This window comes from Gambusia affinis, linkage group LG04 (genome assembly GCF_019740435.1).
Source record: "Gambusia affinis linkage group LG04, SWU_Gaff_1.0, whole genome shotgun sequence".
NCBI lineage: Eukaryota > Metazoa > Chordata > Actinopteri > Cyprinodontiformes > Poeciliidae > Gambusia > Gambusia affinis.
In genome coordinates this window covers 32589699-32609484 of record NC_057871.1, presented here as the reverse complement: position 1 = coordinate 32609484, position 19786 = coordinate 32589699, and the positions used below count along the sequence as shown (strand labels likewise).

Below are 19786 nucleotides of genomic sequence, written 5' to 3'. Positions count from 1 at the left end.
TTCTTTATAATTCCTTTTCTGAGTTGCAATAATAGGAGTCTCTCTACAAAATAATCTAATATTGATCTAAATTGTGAGTACTCTGCAGTTTCTAAAATATAAACTAAATAGTTACTAATAAATTAATAAACTAGAGTCTCTGGATTCCAAGTTTGTTCTAATTCTTTTTCTGGGTTAAAAATGAGTACTCCACAGTTTCTAACAAAAGAAAAAGAGGAAAGGGCACAAGGCAACATTCAGATAAAACAAGGATAAAACAAAGACATGAGTGAAGACGGCAACATCACAGGGCCATGAAACCACGTTACTCAGCCTCCTGGCAGAAGTCCGATAAGAAGTTGTAATCGAGGAATGTCCTTGGGAGCACTCAGCTCCACAGCTGCATGGAGAAGAAGGGGGTGAAGTGGGAAGGAGTGTTATGTTTACGTATCTTCAAGGAGATTAGAAATATGCAGCCCTTTCAAGTCAACACGGGGAAAGCCAATTCCGATGCAAAACGTCTTAGGTTGAGTAGATGATAAATTTCAATCTTCCCTAAAGGTTCTCTCATTTCAGTTACCAATTATCCAAATTAGTTTTGTCATTCCACTGAACCGAAATTAGCAACTTCTCCGAGATTGATTCCATCTCGTTAGTGAGTTTTGGAGTCCTCAGCTTGAATATGAGTCTCAGCAAGATTCACATCCAACTTGCGTCTCTGTCCACACCAACAGTCTGAGTGTTCGCTAGTTTGGCCAAGTCCATCACAAATTTGTAGATAAACCAGAAATCTGCCATCCCCAAACAGCAGAAATCCTGTAATCATTAATACAGGATTCACACTGGGCAGGGTGAATCCTGCCCGGTGTGACCCTGCAGGACAAGAGGGCTCTCCGATGTCCAGTTTTCTCATCAAGAAAATTTGATCAATTGTATTGAGAGACCGGTTGACCAGATCCATAATTTGTAGATTTGGAGGATGTGCAGAGAAAGGCTCCAAGAAAAGAGAAAGACAGGACAAAAACAGAGCAAGGAGGGCAGGCATGGGCAGGAAGGGAGCAGAGGAAAAAAAGCGTCCGCCTTCACCGAGAGGAAACTAATTAAAGTAACTGAATGCACTGGAGCTCTAATGCCTGTCAGTTTCTGTTATTAAAAAAGGTCACTACTCTGTCTATTTTTGGTTCTTTTAATTTCTTCATCTTTGTCAAACTTTCCGTGTCACCACTGTCCCTTGATTAGAGGCTCTTTGTTAAATCCCCAGGTTTGGAGGATGCAGACTGTGCAGATGGAGACTGAGGGCAGTCAGCACCTCCATGTGCTCACAGCCTCTCCACAACTCCATCACATGGACGAACACAGTGACAGACGTTTCAGAATCATCTCTGATTAACTTCAGAGCTGCAGCAGGTCAGCACGAACATGCTGATTATCTCACCCTACCATCTCTCTTCTGCGCTGCGCTGCAGTCCATTCCACTCATTTGTGAAGTAAAACTGTAGTGGATGCTCACTGTGCAGGATGGAGGCTGTGGCTCTCTTCTCTTTCACAGCATCAGAGGCAGATGAGATCAGCTTCCAGAAAGGAGACATCGTCAAGGTAAGAATGGAGACATGCTGCATATGTCTGCATATTTGAATGGTTTTTCTGCATCTTCACATGGAGTAATGGAGGCTTGTGGATTTGCACTGTAGGTGGTAGAAATGGAGAGAGACTCTTTCTGGTTCACAGCCGAGATTGAGGGGAAACGTGGATTCATACCTGAGAACTACATCTCTCTGCACCCTCATCTGTAAATAATCTATTATCCAAATTGTGTTAATAAGAAACACTAATTTTTTCTGATTTTCTACATTTGGTGTGTCACAGACATCACTTTTGACTAAAACTAAACATTATGATTTAGCTAATAATCATCTGTAGTTAGGTTTAAGTTTCTGTTTGTTTCTTTAGCTGGTTTGCAGGAGCGATATCAAGACTGGAGGCTGAACAACGACTGTGCTGGCAGGATCCTGGAGCGTTTCTAGTGAGGGAGAGTGAATCAGCTCCAGGAGAGTTCTCTCTCTCTGTTAGGTCAGTGAATGCGCCACACCTCTAAACACTCTTTCTTTTCAGTGAAGGCTAACTCAAAGCAGTGGTACTAAAATAGTTCTATATCATTGTTTTTATGTCTTTCTTCCAAGAAAACAGAATTTATTAATTAGGCCCAAGTAGCGAAGCACTGTCGAGGCCTATTGTAATCCCAGGATTTCTCATTTTTCCAACAAAGTATGCAGCTTTTTAGAGGCTTAAAAATATTTAAAAACTTGGGGTGTGCTAACCCCTTGCACCACCACAGCACGCCCCACACCTGGAGGCCTCAGTCCTCGACGCGGATGTCGCGGGCTCGATTCCTAGTCCCGGCAACCTTTGCCGCATGTTTTCTCACCCTCCCTAGTGTCACAACAAATACGAGCCACTAGCGCTGCAAAAACTCTTCGGAGAAAAAAAATATTCAAAAACTTACCAAACGTCACCCAAAACTGTCTTCCAACTAAAAATTTTGGATTCCATTGGAATCGCACATGGACATGGCCAAACTGGTCTACAATGCCCCCTAACGTGAGATAGCACAAACCTTATGTTGTAGATATCTAAAATTCGGTACATAAGTAGATCCTCCCAAATCAAGAAAAATAGTCCCTTGGAGGTACCCCTAAAAGGAGGCGGCCATTTTGGTACAAAGGTCAAATTTTGACAATTTTTCACTTTTACACACCTTGAACTTTAACAAACTCATCCTAAGGATTTTGACATATCGGCTTCAGTTTTGGTCAGGATGCAGTTAAGGGGAGGGGCATTAAAAGTTATCAAAAAAACTGAGTTTTTGTATATGTTCAGAGGTCGTGACCAAGCGGTGAACTTGGCGTACTCGCCAAAGAAAACAAAACGCTATAACTTTCACATAAAAGGTCAATTGCCCATATGCCATGAATGGTGACGTAGTTGTTTAAATTTAAGCCTCATTGATTATTTCCAGTTGCTTCTTGCTCCTATTGTTTTTAGCCTTTGCTGCAAGAGCAATGAACAAGACACAAAAGTTAAACTATCTGCTAGTCTGCCCCAGTCATTGTTGACTCATAGTTGAGACCAACTGATTTTAGTGACACAGTGGGTGTAAAATATTGAATAAAATGTTGTGCTACAGTACTGGCTTTATTTTCACTCTTACATTTAACTTTATGACACAGAAAATTACAAGAGGATCGCAAACATTGTCTCCAAGTGTATTTTCAGTCTCTTGGCAACAGATGGTAAACTAACTAGAGCATTTTTACAAACTAAGTTAACATGAGTGGAGCTCCATAGGGCGGCAAAATGAAAATGATGGAAAAAAGAGAGCAAGGAAAAGCCAAAAACTGGACACATATTTTGTTCCTCTTCTTGGAGATGAACCAGACGTTTTTGTTGGCAGCGATTCGGACCCACCAAAACTGGCAGCCCAGCGAAGGAGCCGGACTAGTTACAGGTAGCAACTCTGACATTATTCACAAAGTGTGAGTTAACTGTAGACTGATTGTAAACTGTATCAGCCCAGCCCCCTCACTTACATCCCCATTTTTTCTCTCTCGGCGGTACAACGGTGATGTCAGGGACCGAAGGCTGAGTTATAGTCGCGCTTTTGACAGTTCGGGTTGAGCGCATGCGAGCCAAGACAGCATTATGGTGTTTATAGTTATTATGCTGCAGATCTTCTTCTATAAGTTTGTTGTTGAGAGCTCCATCTGTTCTGCTGTCATCAGCTGGGGCACCAGAATTTGTCTATCTGTTTGTCTATATCTATTTATTTAAAAAAATTTGCTTTGGGGACTCCTTTTAAAATCTTCAGAAAGCTAGATATGACACAATTTGTCATATCCAAAAGGTATTGTCTAAATCTTTCTAAAGATTCATCACTCAAACTGTTGTCATTGAGTCTGCTTTTCTTTATCTGATGAAGTCTCCATTTAAAGCCCTAAGATGTTTTAAATGTTGTCATCTATGTTGTCATTTTGAATCTGTGTTTTTACAGCTTAAAAACTTGGTCATCTTTCCTGAGGAACTAGTCTGAAATGCCAGAAGACAAGTTGCAAATGGATCAAACAGTTCAGACAGTAGTTCTGTCAGAATCTCCTGTTTACTGTGCGGTTAGTCTGATGTTTGTTTTCCATCCACATGTAACACACAATCACCAGGACTTGAATGTGTGTTAAGCCCATCAGTTTAAATGTGCTCAATGAGAACTCATTGCACTAAAAATATCTCTCTGACACACACATTAAGCACAGAGTGAGGATGAAGTGCTTTTATTTGGGTCAACAGCAAAGTGACATGGGACTCATTTAATTACTGAGAATAAATGAAATATGTTCATTAATCAGGGCACTGCATAACACCAGGCAGCTTTTTAATTATACATAGGTATGCTGTGCAACCAGTGTATGCAAAAAAAATTCACACATTATTGTTTTTAATGAAACATTTGTTCACCTACAATATCTTAGAGGTATGACAACAACTGCAATCTGCACAACTAAATAAAATAATAAAAAGATTTCATCACACAATAATGGGGAATAGTTTATCTGGATCATGTATTGATAAGTGTTAGATGGACTTGAAAACAGATTCCGACTTCAGGTTGAATGGCAGTGGAGTAAGTTGTATCTTGGTGTGCTCCTGCGGGGTTGGCTCTTTTTTCGATTATTGCCAGCCACTTTTGCTCAGCTCTGACCTCAATCGATACAAGTAATCTTTACATTGTGCACAATGTCTTTTTTTGGTCACTAAAATGCCACCAAAGCCTGCTAAAGGAGAAAATTTGATCCAGTCTCACCTGCGGCCTGCTCCTCATGGTGAATCCTTGACCTATGCTGAGTCGTCTCCTTCTGTGTCAGAGGCCGTGGTCCAGTCAGCGATGTCAGCAATCTTAAAAAAGAGCTACGACTCTTCAGGATGACTTTACTGCTACACTTAAAGCGGAGTTTTGTGCTGTTCTTGGTGAAAGACTCTCTTTGATTAAGTCTGTGCTGCTATCCTTCAAAAAAATTGCCCTCTAGCCTGTCCGCGGTGCAGGAGTGTTTCACGGGGCTAAAGGTAACAGTTGCTGAGATAGAGAAATCCCTATCCACCTACACCAATGACATCGTCAACCTCCGGAAAAAAGTGGACAGCCTTAGTAAAACTGTGGCACAGTTAGAGGATAAATGTGATAACTTGGAGTCCTGGTCCCGGCGACAAAACATCTGCATCATTGGTGTCCCAGAGGACGACCCTTTGTCGGCTTCAACGGCTGCCGTCTCTTGCTTGCTAAAGGAAGCATTTGGTTTCATGGAGGAGCCGCTGCTGGATCGAACTCACGTATTCCAAATCCTAAACACAAGGCAGGTTAGTGGCCTCGCCCCATTGTAGCTGAGCTACATTACTACACTGACTGTATCAAAATCTTGTTGAAGGCAAGGGAGCTTCAGCGGATCAAGGTGAATGGCATAACTATTTTCGTTTTCCCCGATTATACTGCCAGGATGGCCCGAGCGTGGGTGGCCTTCAGGGACTGCCGTCGCCGGCTTCGTGGCATTGAGGGGGTCCGATTCGGCCTGCTCCATTTGGCCCGGTTGCAGATCACCAAAGACAGGGCTGCACGGGTCTTCACCTCTCCAGAGGAGACTAATGTCTACATCAGGTCGATTACCAAGTGAGAACTATAACTAGAAGAATTTGTTTCATGTTCTGGGAACTTTATTTTTCTATATCTCTGGCTAAGTAATATTTTCGAGTTAAGGGGGGAAAAAAAGTGTTTGGACTGTTGTGAAATAGATGTTTCAAATAATGGATGTTTACTGCAGTTGTTTTGAGTTTCTTAGAATGGTGCCTATTGTACATTTTAATTTTCACTTTATTTTGCTAGTTCTGCGCTAGTTGCATAGTACTTAGAAGTTGTGTTCTGTTGCGCTATTTGGCTGTAAGTTTTCCAGTGACTCCTGTTGGAGTCTGCATGGTTCCTTCATCTGGGGAAGGACAGAGTGCAAGCAAGGGGTGGAACAGATGGTTGTATCTGTTATCCTTAGTATTGTTATTATCCTTATTTTTAATTTTTTACTTTTTTCTTCATTTCTTTTTCAGCCTCTTTTTTGGGAGGTGGCAGTGTCTTTCAGCCTCTGTTATAAATGACTGGTCTCATGTCCGTAGATTTGAAAGCTTCCTCAGCATCTTCTGCTGTTAGATTCCTAAGTTGGGATGTTAAAGGTCTTAACAAAACCATTTGAATATATTTTAGATGCAAATTATTTCAAGCTCAGATATTCATGGGTTGGAGAGATCGACCATTTGGGCTTTAGCTGCAAAGCTAGAGGAGTAGCCATATTATTTAATAGGAAGGTTCATTTTACAGCATCAAAAATAATAAAGGACACAAATGGCAGATATCTTATAAAATACCTAAAAATACACTTTTTGAGGTCTTTCTGTGTCGTCATACATTCACTTAGAAATGCCATTTAAAGTTAATTTTGTAGATACATCCCTGATCTCTTCTAAAGTGAAGATGGCACGTCGATACATTTACGGTTTGTCCATAAATTGTCTCTAAGCGACCCAAAGTTTTTTGATTTTGTGCAAAACTACAGTGGAGCCACCACGCCTTAGTGTGCCATTTTCAACCCAAATAATTTTTTTAATCACCCTCCTGGCCACAATTATCACCATATTGGTATGAAACTTGGTCATATCATTGATACGCATGTCTGCTCCGGTAAAATGTTTTTGGAATTTCTCTAGGGCTTATAGTTTTCTGTCCATGTGCTTCAGAGTCCAGTGATGCGACAGGATTTTCTGCCTCTAACAGAGGCAGAAAAGCTGGCAGTTGAGTCATGACAATTAATTACCATAGCAACGGAACAATGCTGCTTTGGACTGCAAATACGCATCATTGTAGTTTTAAGGTGGAGAATCAGTGAAAACAGAGGAGGAGCTGCTATTTAGAACTACTTGTGTTTTGAGCAATATATTACTAATTTAACCCAATCATTGTTACACATGGGATTAGTTTGGACCTTTGTATTGAAGATTGACAAACATTTCAAAATAAAAGCCTTGACTATTTTTACATCATGTAATTGCTGGTTTTGGCTTTATTTGACTGGTTTATCCACAGCACTGTTGCACATTGAATTAGTGTGGCCATTTAAGATGAAGCTTACTGAAAATTTCAAAATAAAAGCCACAATATCACCCTCAAGTTAGTGCACTGCTGCAGGTGGTGCAATAATATTATTCTGCATTATCTTTTTTTCTCAGGTTAGGAACATAGGATTGAACCTTGGGGTACCCCACGTGACCTTTGACCTCTTCAATAAGAAGTTTCCAATTGAAACAAAGAAATCCCTGTTCTTTATGTAAGATTCAAACCAGTTAAGCACTGGACCGGAGAGTCCGACCCAACTCTCCAGTCCATTCAGTAATATTCCATGGTCAACAGTGTCAAAAGCTGCACTGAGGTCCAACAGAACCAGCACTGTGGTTCTCCCACAGTCCATATTTATATGGATGTCATTGAACACTTTTACGAGGGCAGTTTCTGTGCTGTGGTGAGACCGGAAACCAGACTGGAAGGAGTCAAAGCGGTTGGTTATCGTTAGGAAACAATTTTAACTGTTTACACACAACTTTTTCGATAACTTTACTGATGAATGGGAGGTCAGAGGTCAGAGGTCGGCTTGTAATTCTGCAGTAGTGATTTGTCTAGATTCTTCTTTTTTTATCAGTGGTTTGATTACTGCCGTTTTCAAAGCCTGGGGGAAAACACCTAATTAGAGTGATGAATTTACTATTTGGATCAGATCAGTAGCAACAACAGGCAGGACTTTCTTAAAGAAATGTGTGGGTAGAACATCCAGACAGCAAGAACTGGAGCTGAGTTGACTTATAATTTCCTCTAGGGTTTTATAATTAAGTAGTTGAAATTGGGTCATTTTTCCTGTATCTGTTTTGTTTGGGTTCAGTGTTGGTACTGACTTCATAGTGGATGTGCAGATTAATCCTCTGATTTTTTGAATTTTCTCTGAAAAGAAACTGGAAAACTGGTTGCAGGCAGCAATAGACTGAAATTCAGGTGGTAACGTGATAGGAGGATTTGTGAGTCTGTCAACTGTTGCTAATAAAGCTGGAGCATTGTTAATGTTTTTGTTTATGACATCTGCAAAGAAGGCCTGTCTTGCATGTTTGAGTGTTAAATGATAGTAACGTAGTTTTTCTTTATAGATGTCATAATGAACGTGAAGTTGAGTTTTACTTCGTTCTGCCTTACGGCAGAGTTGTCTTGCAGATCTAACTGTTTGTGCATTTCTCCATGGAGATTTCTTCTTACCAGACACAACCTTCATTTTAATTGGGGCAATGGAATCAATGATATCTGAAACTTTAGACTGAAAATCATTTACCAATTTATCTACATCATTACAGCTTAAGGGTGAGGAAGAAGAGTAGATTTGATTAAATGTTTCTGCTGTGTTTTCAGTGAGAGAACGTTTTGTGATGGTTGCTGTTTGTCCAAGTGGATTAAAGGATAAAGAACTTTCAAAGATAACAGCGAAGTGATGCGACAGGGCGACATCAGTTACAGAGACATTGGAAATATTCACACCCTTAACTAGGTCCATTGTGTGTCCTTGAGTGTGTTGCTTGAAAAGAGCTTTTTTGCCCCTCTGTCTTGGGGGTTGTTAACATGAATGTTGAAATCACCGACAATTATTAAACAATCATAAGCAATACATATGAGAGATAGAAGCTCATTCCCTCCTGACTACCAGTAGTTCAAATTTGTCCTCTGTGGAGGACATTTGTAAACTTGAATATCTCCCACCCACTGCATACTACTGAATGAATTCCTTTTGCTATCTACAGAGGACATTTAGGGCTTTTCAATGATACCAAATGTAAAGGGGTGGGGCTTTTTAAACTTCCTTTCCTCAGTCAGAAAAATGGCGCCCATCTGTATAAGCACATTTCATGGGAAGAGAAAAAGTAAGTGCTTAATACTTTTTATTGTGCAAATTTTGGTTTAAAATTTTGTTGGCATAGTCTAAATAAGTCTCTTAGCAGCATATTAAAACATTCTATGAAGTATTTTGACTGTATTTTATCATAGTATTTAAAAGTTGAAAAAATGTCCTCTGTAGTGGACATTTGTAGTTATTTCCTCTGTTTTGTTCTGTTTTTTTCTGTTAATTTTTTGAAATAACAAGAAAGGGAGTCGTTCTCAGATGCAGAGAGAATTTTACTGCAGATTATTGATGGAGACTCAGATATTGAGTTGTCTGATGAAGTAGGTGAAGATGCAATGTTTCAGGCAGAAACAGAGGAAGTTGATTCAAAGAGCTCTGAGGATGAAATTCAGCCAGGGCAAGCAGATGCAAAGTCAGATGAAGCAAGACAGTGCACATCTCAGTCCAGTAGACGTCCTCTGTGGAGCCAGAATACAAAGTACACCTTGAGCAGAAGATGGTCCAAGAAAGACAAATTTGTCCAGGTGTCAAGGCCACTAGCAATTGCTGAGTACAACACCAACATGGGTGGCGTGGATTTGGTTGACCGGATGTTGAGTTTCTACAGGATGGCTTCTCACACTCGGATATGGACAGTGCGTGCAGTTTTCCACTTTTTTGACCTGGCAATCAACCAACTCATGGCTTCAGTATAAGAATGACTGCCAGTTTCTGGGGGAAGAAACCACTGAAGTTGCTTAACTTCAAACTTCTCCTTGGTGAGGAGTTGATTACTCGGGCCCAAGCAGGAATCAGAAGTGACAGTGAAGATGACTACACTCCTCCACGTCAAAGGTGGAAACCACAACCAAATGCAGCTCTGAGACACTACGGTGCCATCCATCTTCCAGAGATGGTGGACGAAACACATGCGTTAAGGTGTCGCAGATCTGGCTGCACAAGCAAAACATATGTGATGTGCACAAAGTGCAAAGTGTTCCTTTGTGTTTCCAAGAAGGGGAATTACTTTTTGAAGTATCTTAGCAATTTAGCACAGGAATTGCTATGATACTCACACTAATATTTATGTTAGTGTGATGATGGACAGTTTTATCAATGTGAAATTCATTCTGAAGGTGATGTTTGGATATTTTCTTTGGGACAAATTGGTTGCCATCAAGGTTCAATTTCAAATGTATGACGTTCCGATGTCCACTGTAGTGGACACATGATATTTCAAAAATATAAACTTTTTTTTTTTTTTTCAAAAAAAATGTTTTCACTATTCTAATTACCTTACAAATATTGTGGAATTTTAAAAAATGGTGATTGGACAATCATTTTTTCCTGGTAGTCAGGAGGATATGAGAGATAGAAGCTCATTCAACTCAGTAAAGAAATTTTCCATAAATGTTGGAGTTTTGTATAGTTACTGTCAAAGTCTTTTGTGGCCTTTAATCTCAATTCCAAGATACTCAAAAGAGGTGAAGTGACCCAAAGGGATTTTACTACTATTTACGGTTTTCTTAAATATTGAAGCCACGCCTCCTCCTTTTTTATGTTTTCTATTCTCACTTAAGAAATTGTAGTTAGGAGGCGCAGATTCAATTAGTACGATCGGTTCATTATTGTCATTCAACCATGTTTCTGTCAGAAACATAACATCGATATTATGTTCAGTGATTAAATCATTAATTAATAGAGCTTTGGCACAGAGAGATCTGGTATTTAAAAGAGTTTAAGTTTTAGTGACTTGGAGGCCAAAAGTTCTTCAGTCTGAGGTTCCTTTAGGCAGGGGAACAGACTGACGTTGGAATTAGGTCCACTGTATTTTATGTTTTTGTTCATTGTAAATTTTCTTGCAGTGATCCAGACAGGTAATGTCTTGTTTTGCAGTGCCGGGGGCCAGACACATTCTGGAGTAAGACGGGTGTAAAGGTAAAATCCAGACCCCGGCCTCAGACCTCAGAAACGCAGAGTGATGGATCCTCTGGGAAATCAGAGGCAGGTGGCTTAAATGAAGTGAGGTCTGTAGCATGAGTGCTAAGGAGAGACGTCCCAAGTAGAACCTGTTGATTCATTCCATCTGTAAATTTAAGCAACTCTGGTCCAGAAGACATTTCTTCATAGGTATCTTGAGAATCCTGTGAGAGAGGGGGGTGAGCAGAGGGGGGAGGGGAGGGGAGGGAGGAGAAGGAAGGGAACCAGTCACTCTATCTTCAGTCGATGTTGTATCAGCTTGTTTTGGTACGGGTTGCTCCTGATACGCAGAGGGTTCCATCCTCATCAGACATCCTTGAGCCTGTTCTTCTGAAGCGATGATCATTTTATTGTCCTTGTTGATAAAATAAAAAAGGTTTGCAGTGAGTATCTTTATCCCAAGTTTATTAAGATTGCGTCCGCCTCTTCCAAAAAGGTGAAAGTGCTGCCAGTAGATCCAGAGGTTATCGATGAAGGTCACTGAGCTGGTAGAGCAGGTTTTATTCAGCCATTTGTTTATCATCTCCAGCCTGGAGTGTTTTTCGTCTCCCCATTGAGGTGATGGAATTGGTCCACTGAGAAATAACTTCATTTTAAATTTTCCCATAGTGTTCAGAAGAATATTAAAGTCCTTTTTCAGAATCTCAGATTTCTGCTTTGCTAGATCGTTGGCTCCAACATGCACAACTAAAGTCTCAATATCTGGCTGATCAGCGGTTAGAGAGAGAACTTTGTGAGTTAAATCAGACACAGTGTCACCAGGAAAAGAAATCACTCTGGTTTTCTTGGGATTGCAGACATGACTGATTCCATTTACTGCTTCATCTCCAACAATAAGCACTTTTGGCGTACCTTTTGTTTTTGTCATAAAGTGGTGTGGTGAGGTGGTGAGGCAAGACGCAGGAGACCCAAAGTAGAAGTGTAAATGATGAGTTTAATCCAAAAACCAGGCAGCACTGCTGAGCAGAAACCAGGGCTCAACACAGGTAGCAACTGGCTACACGAATGGACAAAAACGACGGACTGGGAAACATCAGACGAGGACCCGACAGAGAACAAAGGACACAGGTGGAATTAAATACATAGAGGGTTATCAAGGACATGAGACACACCTGGGAAACAATCAAGGGGAGACAGGACAACACAGAGACTCAGAAACACAGAAAACTCAAAATAAATACACAGAAAAACACGGAACATGACAGTTTTCCTGGTGGTCGCTTTGTCCTTTAGGGTCTTGGGGGGTGGATGTGTTGGTCTTGTCTCATTGTTGATGTTTGATGGTGAGGTTTCACTCAGAGGCTCAGGGTGGAGTGCAGAAAATCTGTTTTTCAGTGGGATTCCCACAGTGTCAGAATGTTTTGAGGTTTGGGCTGGTCGCTCTGTCCTTGGGAGTCGGTGGAGCTGTTTTGGTTGCAGCTGCTTGTTTGTTTGTCTTTGGTGGAGCAGTTGTTGAAGTGGGTGGGTTTCGGCTCAGAGCCGGCCACGCCGATTGGTCCAGGTGAGGGGTTCTCCCTGTCAGTCGTCTCATCGGATCTGCAGTGTGAGACTTTTGCTTTGGCTCTGCACCCAGGGCGTTCCAGGGTGGGCTGCTTGATGCGAGGCGTACGACCTCTCTGTTGTTTTGAGGAAGAGTTGTCTCGTTTCCACAGTTAGCGTTGATTTCATTTTGATCTTCATTTCTATAGACTGAAGTCGTTGTATAATACTGCTGAGGTCTCTGGGGTCGGCTGGAGGCATTTTGTCCTGGTTCAACTTGGAGATGAAGAAAAGTAAGATAAAAATAAAAGTAAGAAAATCCCTCAGTCCTTTAGGTTTGAAGTAACCCAGTTATGATGTCGAAAATGTAAAATATAACTATAAAAACTGTCACTTTAAAAATAACTCAGGCAAAATTATCAGTAAGGACAAGAGAGAGCAGGATGAGCTGTTCCTCCTTCAGCTGCCACAGAAAATAATGTGGCAGCTGATTAAAATGATGCTGATTAAAATGATGCTGATTAAAATGATGCATTTTAATATCTCACTTTCATTCCTGATCTACATGCAAATAGCCTAATTTTTTAAGCAGAATCTCAGATTAAACAAAGAGAAAATACGTCTGTGTAGCACAAGAACTGATTACAGCAGCCAAGTGGAAAAATTCACTCTAACGTGGATTAGAATTATGAAACATTAAAGGTAAATGTCATATTTTTGGGATTCGGGAAATAAGCGATTCTTTACTATTTGTACTTGTTCTGTGGATTTTTTATGTGGAGCGGTGACACTTGTACCACTCGAAATTTTACCGGCTACCTGTGTGTTCTGGATCATTTCACTCTGTGTTAATTTAACAGAAAGATTGAATAATTTTGAATAAATTACTGTGTTCGGTATTGGAGGGGCGCTCCGACTGCATGTTAAGTGTGTTTTATATAATTATCATATAAACAAAAACTAAGGAGTTGCCTAAAAATTATTTCATACTCCATATAACACAAACGCATACATCAACACACACACATTGACTTACCTTGTGCCAAATTGCTGCCTCTGTTCTCAGCCTGTTCACACAGCAGTGAATTTCCTCCCACATTATTTTCCTCTAACAAATTATTGCACTGAACGAAGCACGAATAACTTCCGTTCCATTTTTTAGCGTTTCTGTTATGTAAGTATGGTAATATATGTTCATTAAGGAAAAGAAAGTCTGAGAAGTCAAGTCAGTTTTACAAAATGTATGTAATGTCAATAAATGTATAATCTCCTGATGAACAAATAAAAAAAGAAAAGATTTCATATTTTTATTTGAATCTACATAGATATCTCTGTGTGTATACATACATACATACATAAAGTATGTATGTATGTATGTAAGGCATTGTTTTCTTCTATAAAAAGTGATCAGCAGAGGGAGCTGTTGTTCTACAGGAATAAAAATCTAACAGTTTAAGATCAGTAAACAAACTCAGCATCTTGAGTATGTCTATTCAACAGAGCTTTCCTAAGGAAGGAAGATTTGACAATGTTCTCTATCCATCCTCAATGTACAGTATTTATTTATACATTTTTTATCACCTGTATCTTTCTTTGTAATTATCAGGTTTATTTCTTTACCAAGTTCAGACAGCCAGGTTATTTCCCCTTTGAGAGCCAAATCTGGTCAAAACTTTTATTGGGTGATGACTGGATGTAGCTGCGTGTCAGGAGCCCGGGGTTGACTGAGCATCCGCTCAGCCGTCTCTCTTCCACCGCGGTGCTTCAACATCCGAACCGCTGCTGCTCTTGCTTTCGTCCTCGTCGCGGTCGTCCTCTCTGCCGGCAGAATCATCCGATTCCCGTTCAGCGTAGCTAGCATGTCCCCACCAGCAGCCCGTCACCCTGCCTAGCGCCAGCCTTGAAAAAGACGAGCCTCCTCCTGTGCCCTCCTCCCAACAGGGGAGGGAATCATCAGAGATTCCCTCCCCTGTTGGGAGGGAATCTCTGGTACATCATCTCGTACCTGATTCAGACAGGTACGAGATGATGTACCCTGTCTGACAAGACCCCGCCTCTCGCCCGTATCGTTAGCTGGAGATAGGCACCAGCACCCCCCTGACCCCACTAGGAACAGGGGTGTTAGGATGTGTGTGGATGGATGTATGGATGTATGTTTTGGTTCACTCTGTACTGGATTTTACAGAGTAAACAGGAAGACTAACTTTACCATAGTAGTTTATCATATTGCATTTGACTGGTGTCATTTTATTTAATGCCACACTGTGTCACTATCAGCTGTGATAAAAATAAAAATTGAGGTGAATCTGGGTAATTTCCCACATGAAAGAAAGGACAATGCAAGTGCAGTGCAAGGGCCGAGTGGAACACAACTCCACAACACTTTGAGCCATTTAAACCAGTAGAACTAAGGAAGGCCCTAACAGTGATCGTCACCTTAACTAAAATAAATACCGTGCTGCCGCTGAGACGGGCAGAGCTGAACGTTCTTTGAGATACTAACAGGATGCTAACAGGAGCTATGCTAAAATAAACTATACTGCCTGCAGTACGGCCATCACCGATTCGAACCCAGGCAAAACAGTCATTTACCCAGAATGCATTGCAGCTTGACTAACATGGCGACATTTTGGGGGCACCAGGGCTCTGGTACAGAGATTTTTATTTGTAAATAAAAATCATTCCCTGCGATGGACTGGTGACCAGAGTGTCCCCACCTCTTACCTGTTGACCACTGGAGGTAGTGGTCAACAGGCAAGTGGTCAGCACTCCCTAAAGATAACCATGAAAGATAGTGGATGGGTGGACAGAAAAATTATTCCACTGTAAAACTATGCAACACTATTAATTTGCTTAACACATTATTTCCCAATAAAATAGAAAGTGTATGCTTGTAACTTAACAAAATATGAACAACTTTTTAAAAGCATTGTCTGTTTTACAAAGTTACTCAGATCAGAGCAGATTATCTGAATAAAAATGTAATATTGGATTTTATAAGTTTCTGTTTGTATGAAACTTTTAAGTTTCATACAAACTTATGAAACATGTTGACAAGGGGACATGTCAACATGCTATTGAAATGTCCCCTTAATGTCAATAGCATAAGCCTTATTCCTGTCTGAAAACAGGAATAAGGCCTCCATTGCTGCAGCTCCAGTGATGTCAGTCTTTGTGACTGCGGTTGCCCTACCTGATTGGTGGAGGTGTGACCACAACATTTAGAAAATTTATAGCTGAAAGGCTTAACTTGATTTAAGTTACTGCTTAGTTTGAAGGTTATTATGCATATAAAATGAAAAGTATTTGACAACAGTCATTCAGTCGCCACTCAACCATTGTAGCGACTGAATGACTGTTACCTCTTTTTGGTGTTTAGGAGCAGAAATAGTTTACCAGTTACTGGATTATTGTCTTTGCATTTTTCACATCACCATGTGGGTTATAGATTCAATTCAGTTCACTTATAAAGTTCCACTTCACAGCAAATGTTTCACAAGGAACTTAACTTAACAAAACAGTCCTGCTGATGATCTGTCATTAAAGGTTTGGGTTCTTTTTTTCCCCACACCTGGAATCCGCAGAATGGCTCAAGTGAATTCCTGGAAACAAAGAAACAGACACCAGGAATGAAGGCGAAGTATCTGATGGAGCAGAATAATGCACACATACCGGCCTTTCATCACCTGACTCTTATGCTCCTCTCTCATTTGGCAGCTATGGTGACAGGGTGGAGCACTTCAGGGTCCTGGAGGATGGTGGTCAGTACTACATCTGGGATAAGGCATTCTGCTCCCTCAACCGCCTAGTGGCGTTCTACAGAGCACACAGCATCGCCGTGGAGAAAGTGGTCCACCTCAGGGATTACCCCTCCCTTCACCTGAACTCACATCTTGGACGCAACCCCTACCCCAACCCGTATAACAGCACCTCGCTGGAGTCCATTCACTCAGCCCACCGCCACCCTAACCCGTCTCCCAGAGACTGGCAGACCTCCGCACATTCACTCAAACCAGTTTTAGAGGTGTGACACATAACAAGGAGTCACTTCTTCTCACCAGCTGATAATTGCACACCTGTGTGTCTGACGCCATGGTTTGTCTTTCAGCAGAAGCCTCGAGTGGCCCGTGCTCTCTGCGATTACACCCCCTCCCAGACCACTCACCTCCACTTCCAGCGCGATGAAATCATTGACCTGCTGGATTGTTCCAGCTCCCTCACCTGGAGGGGACGCTGCCGCGGCAGAGTGGGCATCTTCCCTCCAGAGGTTGTCCAACCAGTGCTCCATTAACTCCATATGGTTGGACATGATGTATTGGTGTCTATGACGTTTATGTCTGATGCTTCTCAGTCAGGATCGGTGGTGGTTCTTGCCTGAATGATAAATTGGGCAGCCCCCCTTTCTGCCATCCCCCAGCCAGTGTAAATGCATTTCTAGGATCAAATACATTACAGTACCACACAAGGTATATAAGATAGTTTTCCTTTGCACAGCACCTAGCATGTAAATACAAATAGAAACTGTCCAAAGTGCTTGGACAGATTGTTTTTAATCTGGTGCTTGTGGTCTCTCTTTCTACTGCTGCCCTGGGCCACCGCCCTGTGGCCCAGATCAAAAAGTGCCACTGGTCATGATATACCCCACTGTCAACTGTTACACCTACATTAACTTGACTCCATTTCTTTGGAGCTGCAGGATGAAGCTTTTATATATACAATAACAATCTTTTCACATATTTATTAAATATTTAAAACACTGTTTCCATGGTATGACACAGATAATCTGTGAAAAAATTGAGCTCCCAGTTCCAACTATAAACAACCAATCAGAGCCAGTTGGAGGATTTTGGCACAGTCAATCATGCTTGTGTATGCACTGCTCATCCTGATGGTGAATAAACGGTTTTTCTGGAAAAACAAGGCGCTTCTCTGCCGTTATCACATTGAGCACTATGTACACGAGGGTGATTGATAGCAACAAGACCCTCGTTCTGGTTCTGATTAGTTGTTTTTGGTCAGATAGAACTGGAGCACAGGGAGGAGATCAATCTTTTCACAGATCATCTATCTCATTATGCTGGCACCACATGGTGACAATTTTAACAAATATGTAAAAACATATTTCTTATTAAAGTTACGTAGTGCAGCTCTAAAGAGTAGTTGGTAGAACAAGGGTGTCAAAACTTTTTGTCACGTGGGTTAAAATTGTCAAGTCAAAAGAACATAAGGACCAAGAAATATTATTTTGTTAATAAAAACTTATATTGTGATGTGTTCTTTACCTACCTGATGATGTAATAGTTTCATTAAACAAATGAAGTAGCCAGTTTTTATTGGAAAGAGATGTGTAAACCTAAGAAGGGTTTTGCAGATTAGTCCTGTTAAAAGAAGTATTTGTCAGGTATGTTTTGAACAACAAACATTTAGTCAGTGCAGAGCAAGAAAAGCAGGATTTCTGTCACTCTATATTAGGAACTGGATAGATTTGGTCCTTGCAAAAGAATGCAAAAAGTGTGGTTATTTAAAGATGAATACATGCAAACAGACGCATAACCAGTATGAGACACACCTGGGAAACAATCAAGGGGAGACAGGACAACACAATATCCTCAACATTTGGCCACCCTTGTAAAAATTTGTTAAAAGCTTATAAAAAAGCTTTTAAATAATAAATTAATCTTGATTGCAGCAGCATAACTGTATACATAGTTACATGTATAAAAAACGATTTTTTTTATTTATTTTTTTTTTTTTTACCAATATAACCAATACCACACTTCAAAAGGTGAACTTCCTGTTAACACACTGTATGTCCCCTTCATGTCAATAGCACAAGCCTTATTCCTGTCTGAAAACATTAGCCAAGTTGGAGTATGTTGGAGATCTTTTGCAATTCCTATTTGCCCAAAGTCTTCTGTAGGTGCCTTTTTGAAGCTTTTAATAATAAGAACCACTTCAGTAAATACAAAGTTCTCCAAGCAACACTCAAAATTTTGGAACTGAACTAGAACAGAATGTGGCCTTCTCCCATTTGTTGTACTTTTTCTTTGTTTTACCATGCTATTTCTTTTGACTAGTAATATTAACGTTTTGAAGCAGGCTCACAGACTCTCAACAAGAATCTGATAGAGAATCTGTGGAGGGAGCAAAAGATGAGGGTCATGGCATGAAGGACTTCTAAACTCAAAGACTTGGAGATTATTCTCAAAGCTAAAGCATCAAGATACCAGAGGAAACATATGAAAAGCTGCTCAGCGATTACAAGAAAAGGTTGATAGCTGCTCTGCACCAACAAAGATTTTCCCACTGATTATTGAGAAGGATATAAATATTAATTGACAAGAAATGATAATTTTATTATCATTTGAGAGATACCTATCTCATTTCCTGTCAGAAAGAAATTTCTTTGTTGAATGAAAATATAATATTGGGTTTAACTTTACTTTGATCACAACTTTTATTGCTAAGAGTTATTAGCCTGGTCACTGAGCACAACAATTAATAAACCTTACAGATTTCCCAAGCTACAAATCAACACTGATTAAAGTGAATTTGATGCTATTTCTAGACCCAGGTTACAACTTCAGAGGTAAATACAATGTAGAATAACATGTTCTTGGTCATCTGCGTTTATTATGTTCATCTACTTATTCTGCTATGCATTTAACTTTTGAGAAGTGTATGTTTGATGTACAGAACTGTACGCTGTTGAATGTTTGCGCTTATTAGCTCTACAGCTAACTGGCTTCATTTACCATTTACAAGGTAGATAACTTTCAACAATATTCTTGAAGCACATGTAAAGGTAACCCAAGTACAACCATTCATACTTGTAACAGTATGAAAAATAAGGGTATGTGTGTGTTTAGGTTAAGACACTGAAAGTTGTCATGGAAACACTGATTTGGTGTCTGATGAACCATTTCTATACTTATTTGCCCAATGATGACCCATTTTTAGATTTCTGGTAGACGCCATCAAAGATTTAAAATTTCTTTTGTATTTCAAACAGATGATGACGTCCACTCCAACATATGTTTTTATGCTTTTCCATATTTCCATTTGTTCATGCCATACCTGAATCCATGTTCTTAAATCTTATAAACTGTATCAAGTGTGGTGTTTTGATCCACCTTAGTGATCTGTCAATTTATTTGGATATTTTTATCTTTGTCATTAAGCAATTTGAAAATCTCACATTGATTTCTGGGCATTATGATTAACTTGTCAGTTCATCACAAGAAAGAGATTCAAATCATCACTTCTTAATTTAATAAATGTGTTGCAGCTTTAGAGTGAATCATTGTAACCTGTTAAAATAAAGAGTTTTAGAAAGACATTTACTTTTTAAT

The 19786-nt window shown here is 40.2% G+C and overlaps 1 protein-coding gene across 5 annotated transcripts; it reads left to right on the top strand.

The window, feature by feature from the left end:
- The first annotated feature begins 1145 nt into the window (after nucleotides 1-1145).
- LOC122829329 (GRB2-related adapter protein-like) lies at nucleotides 1146-19764 on the top strand. Of its 5 annotated transcripts, XM_044113792.1 has the most exons (6): nucleotides 1146-1386; nucleotides 1497-1575; nucleotides 1671-1768; nucleotides 1930-2049; nucleotides 16152-16458; nucleotides 16543-19764. In XM_044113792.1, the coding sequence occupies exons 2-6, from the start codon at nucleotides 1498-1500 to the stop codon at nucleotides 16723-16725; spliced, it is 786 nt and encodes a 261-aa protein (XP_043969727.1). In that variant the 5' UTR covers nucleotides 1146-1386; nucleotide 1497; the 3' UTR covers nucleotides 16726-19764. The 5 variants fall into 5 exon arrangements, with proteins under 5 accessions (XP_043969727.1, XP_043969728.1, XP_043969726.1 ...); XM_044113793.1 differs by having other exon boundaries at nucleotides 1146-1575; nucleotides 16546-19764; XM_044113791.1 differs by having other exon boundaries at nucleotides 1146-1575.
- Nucleotides 19765-19786: the final 22 nt, after the last annotated feature.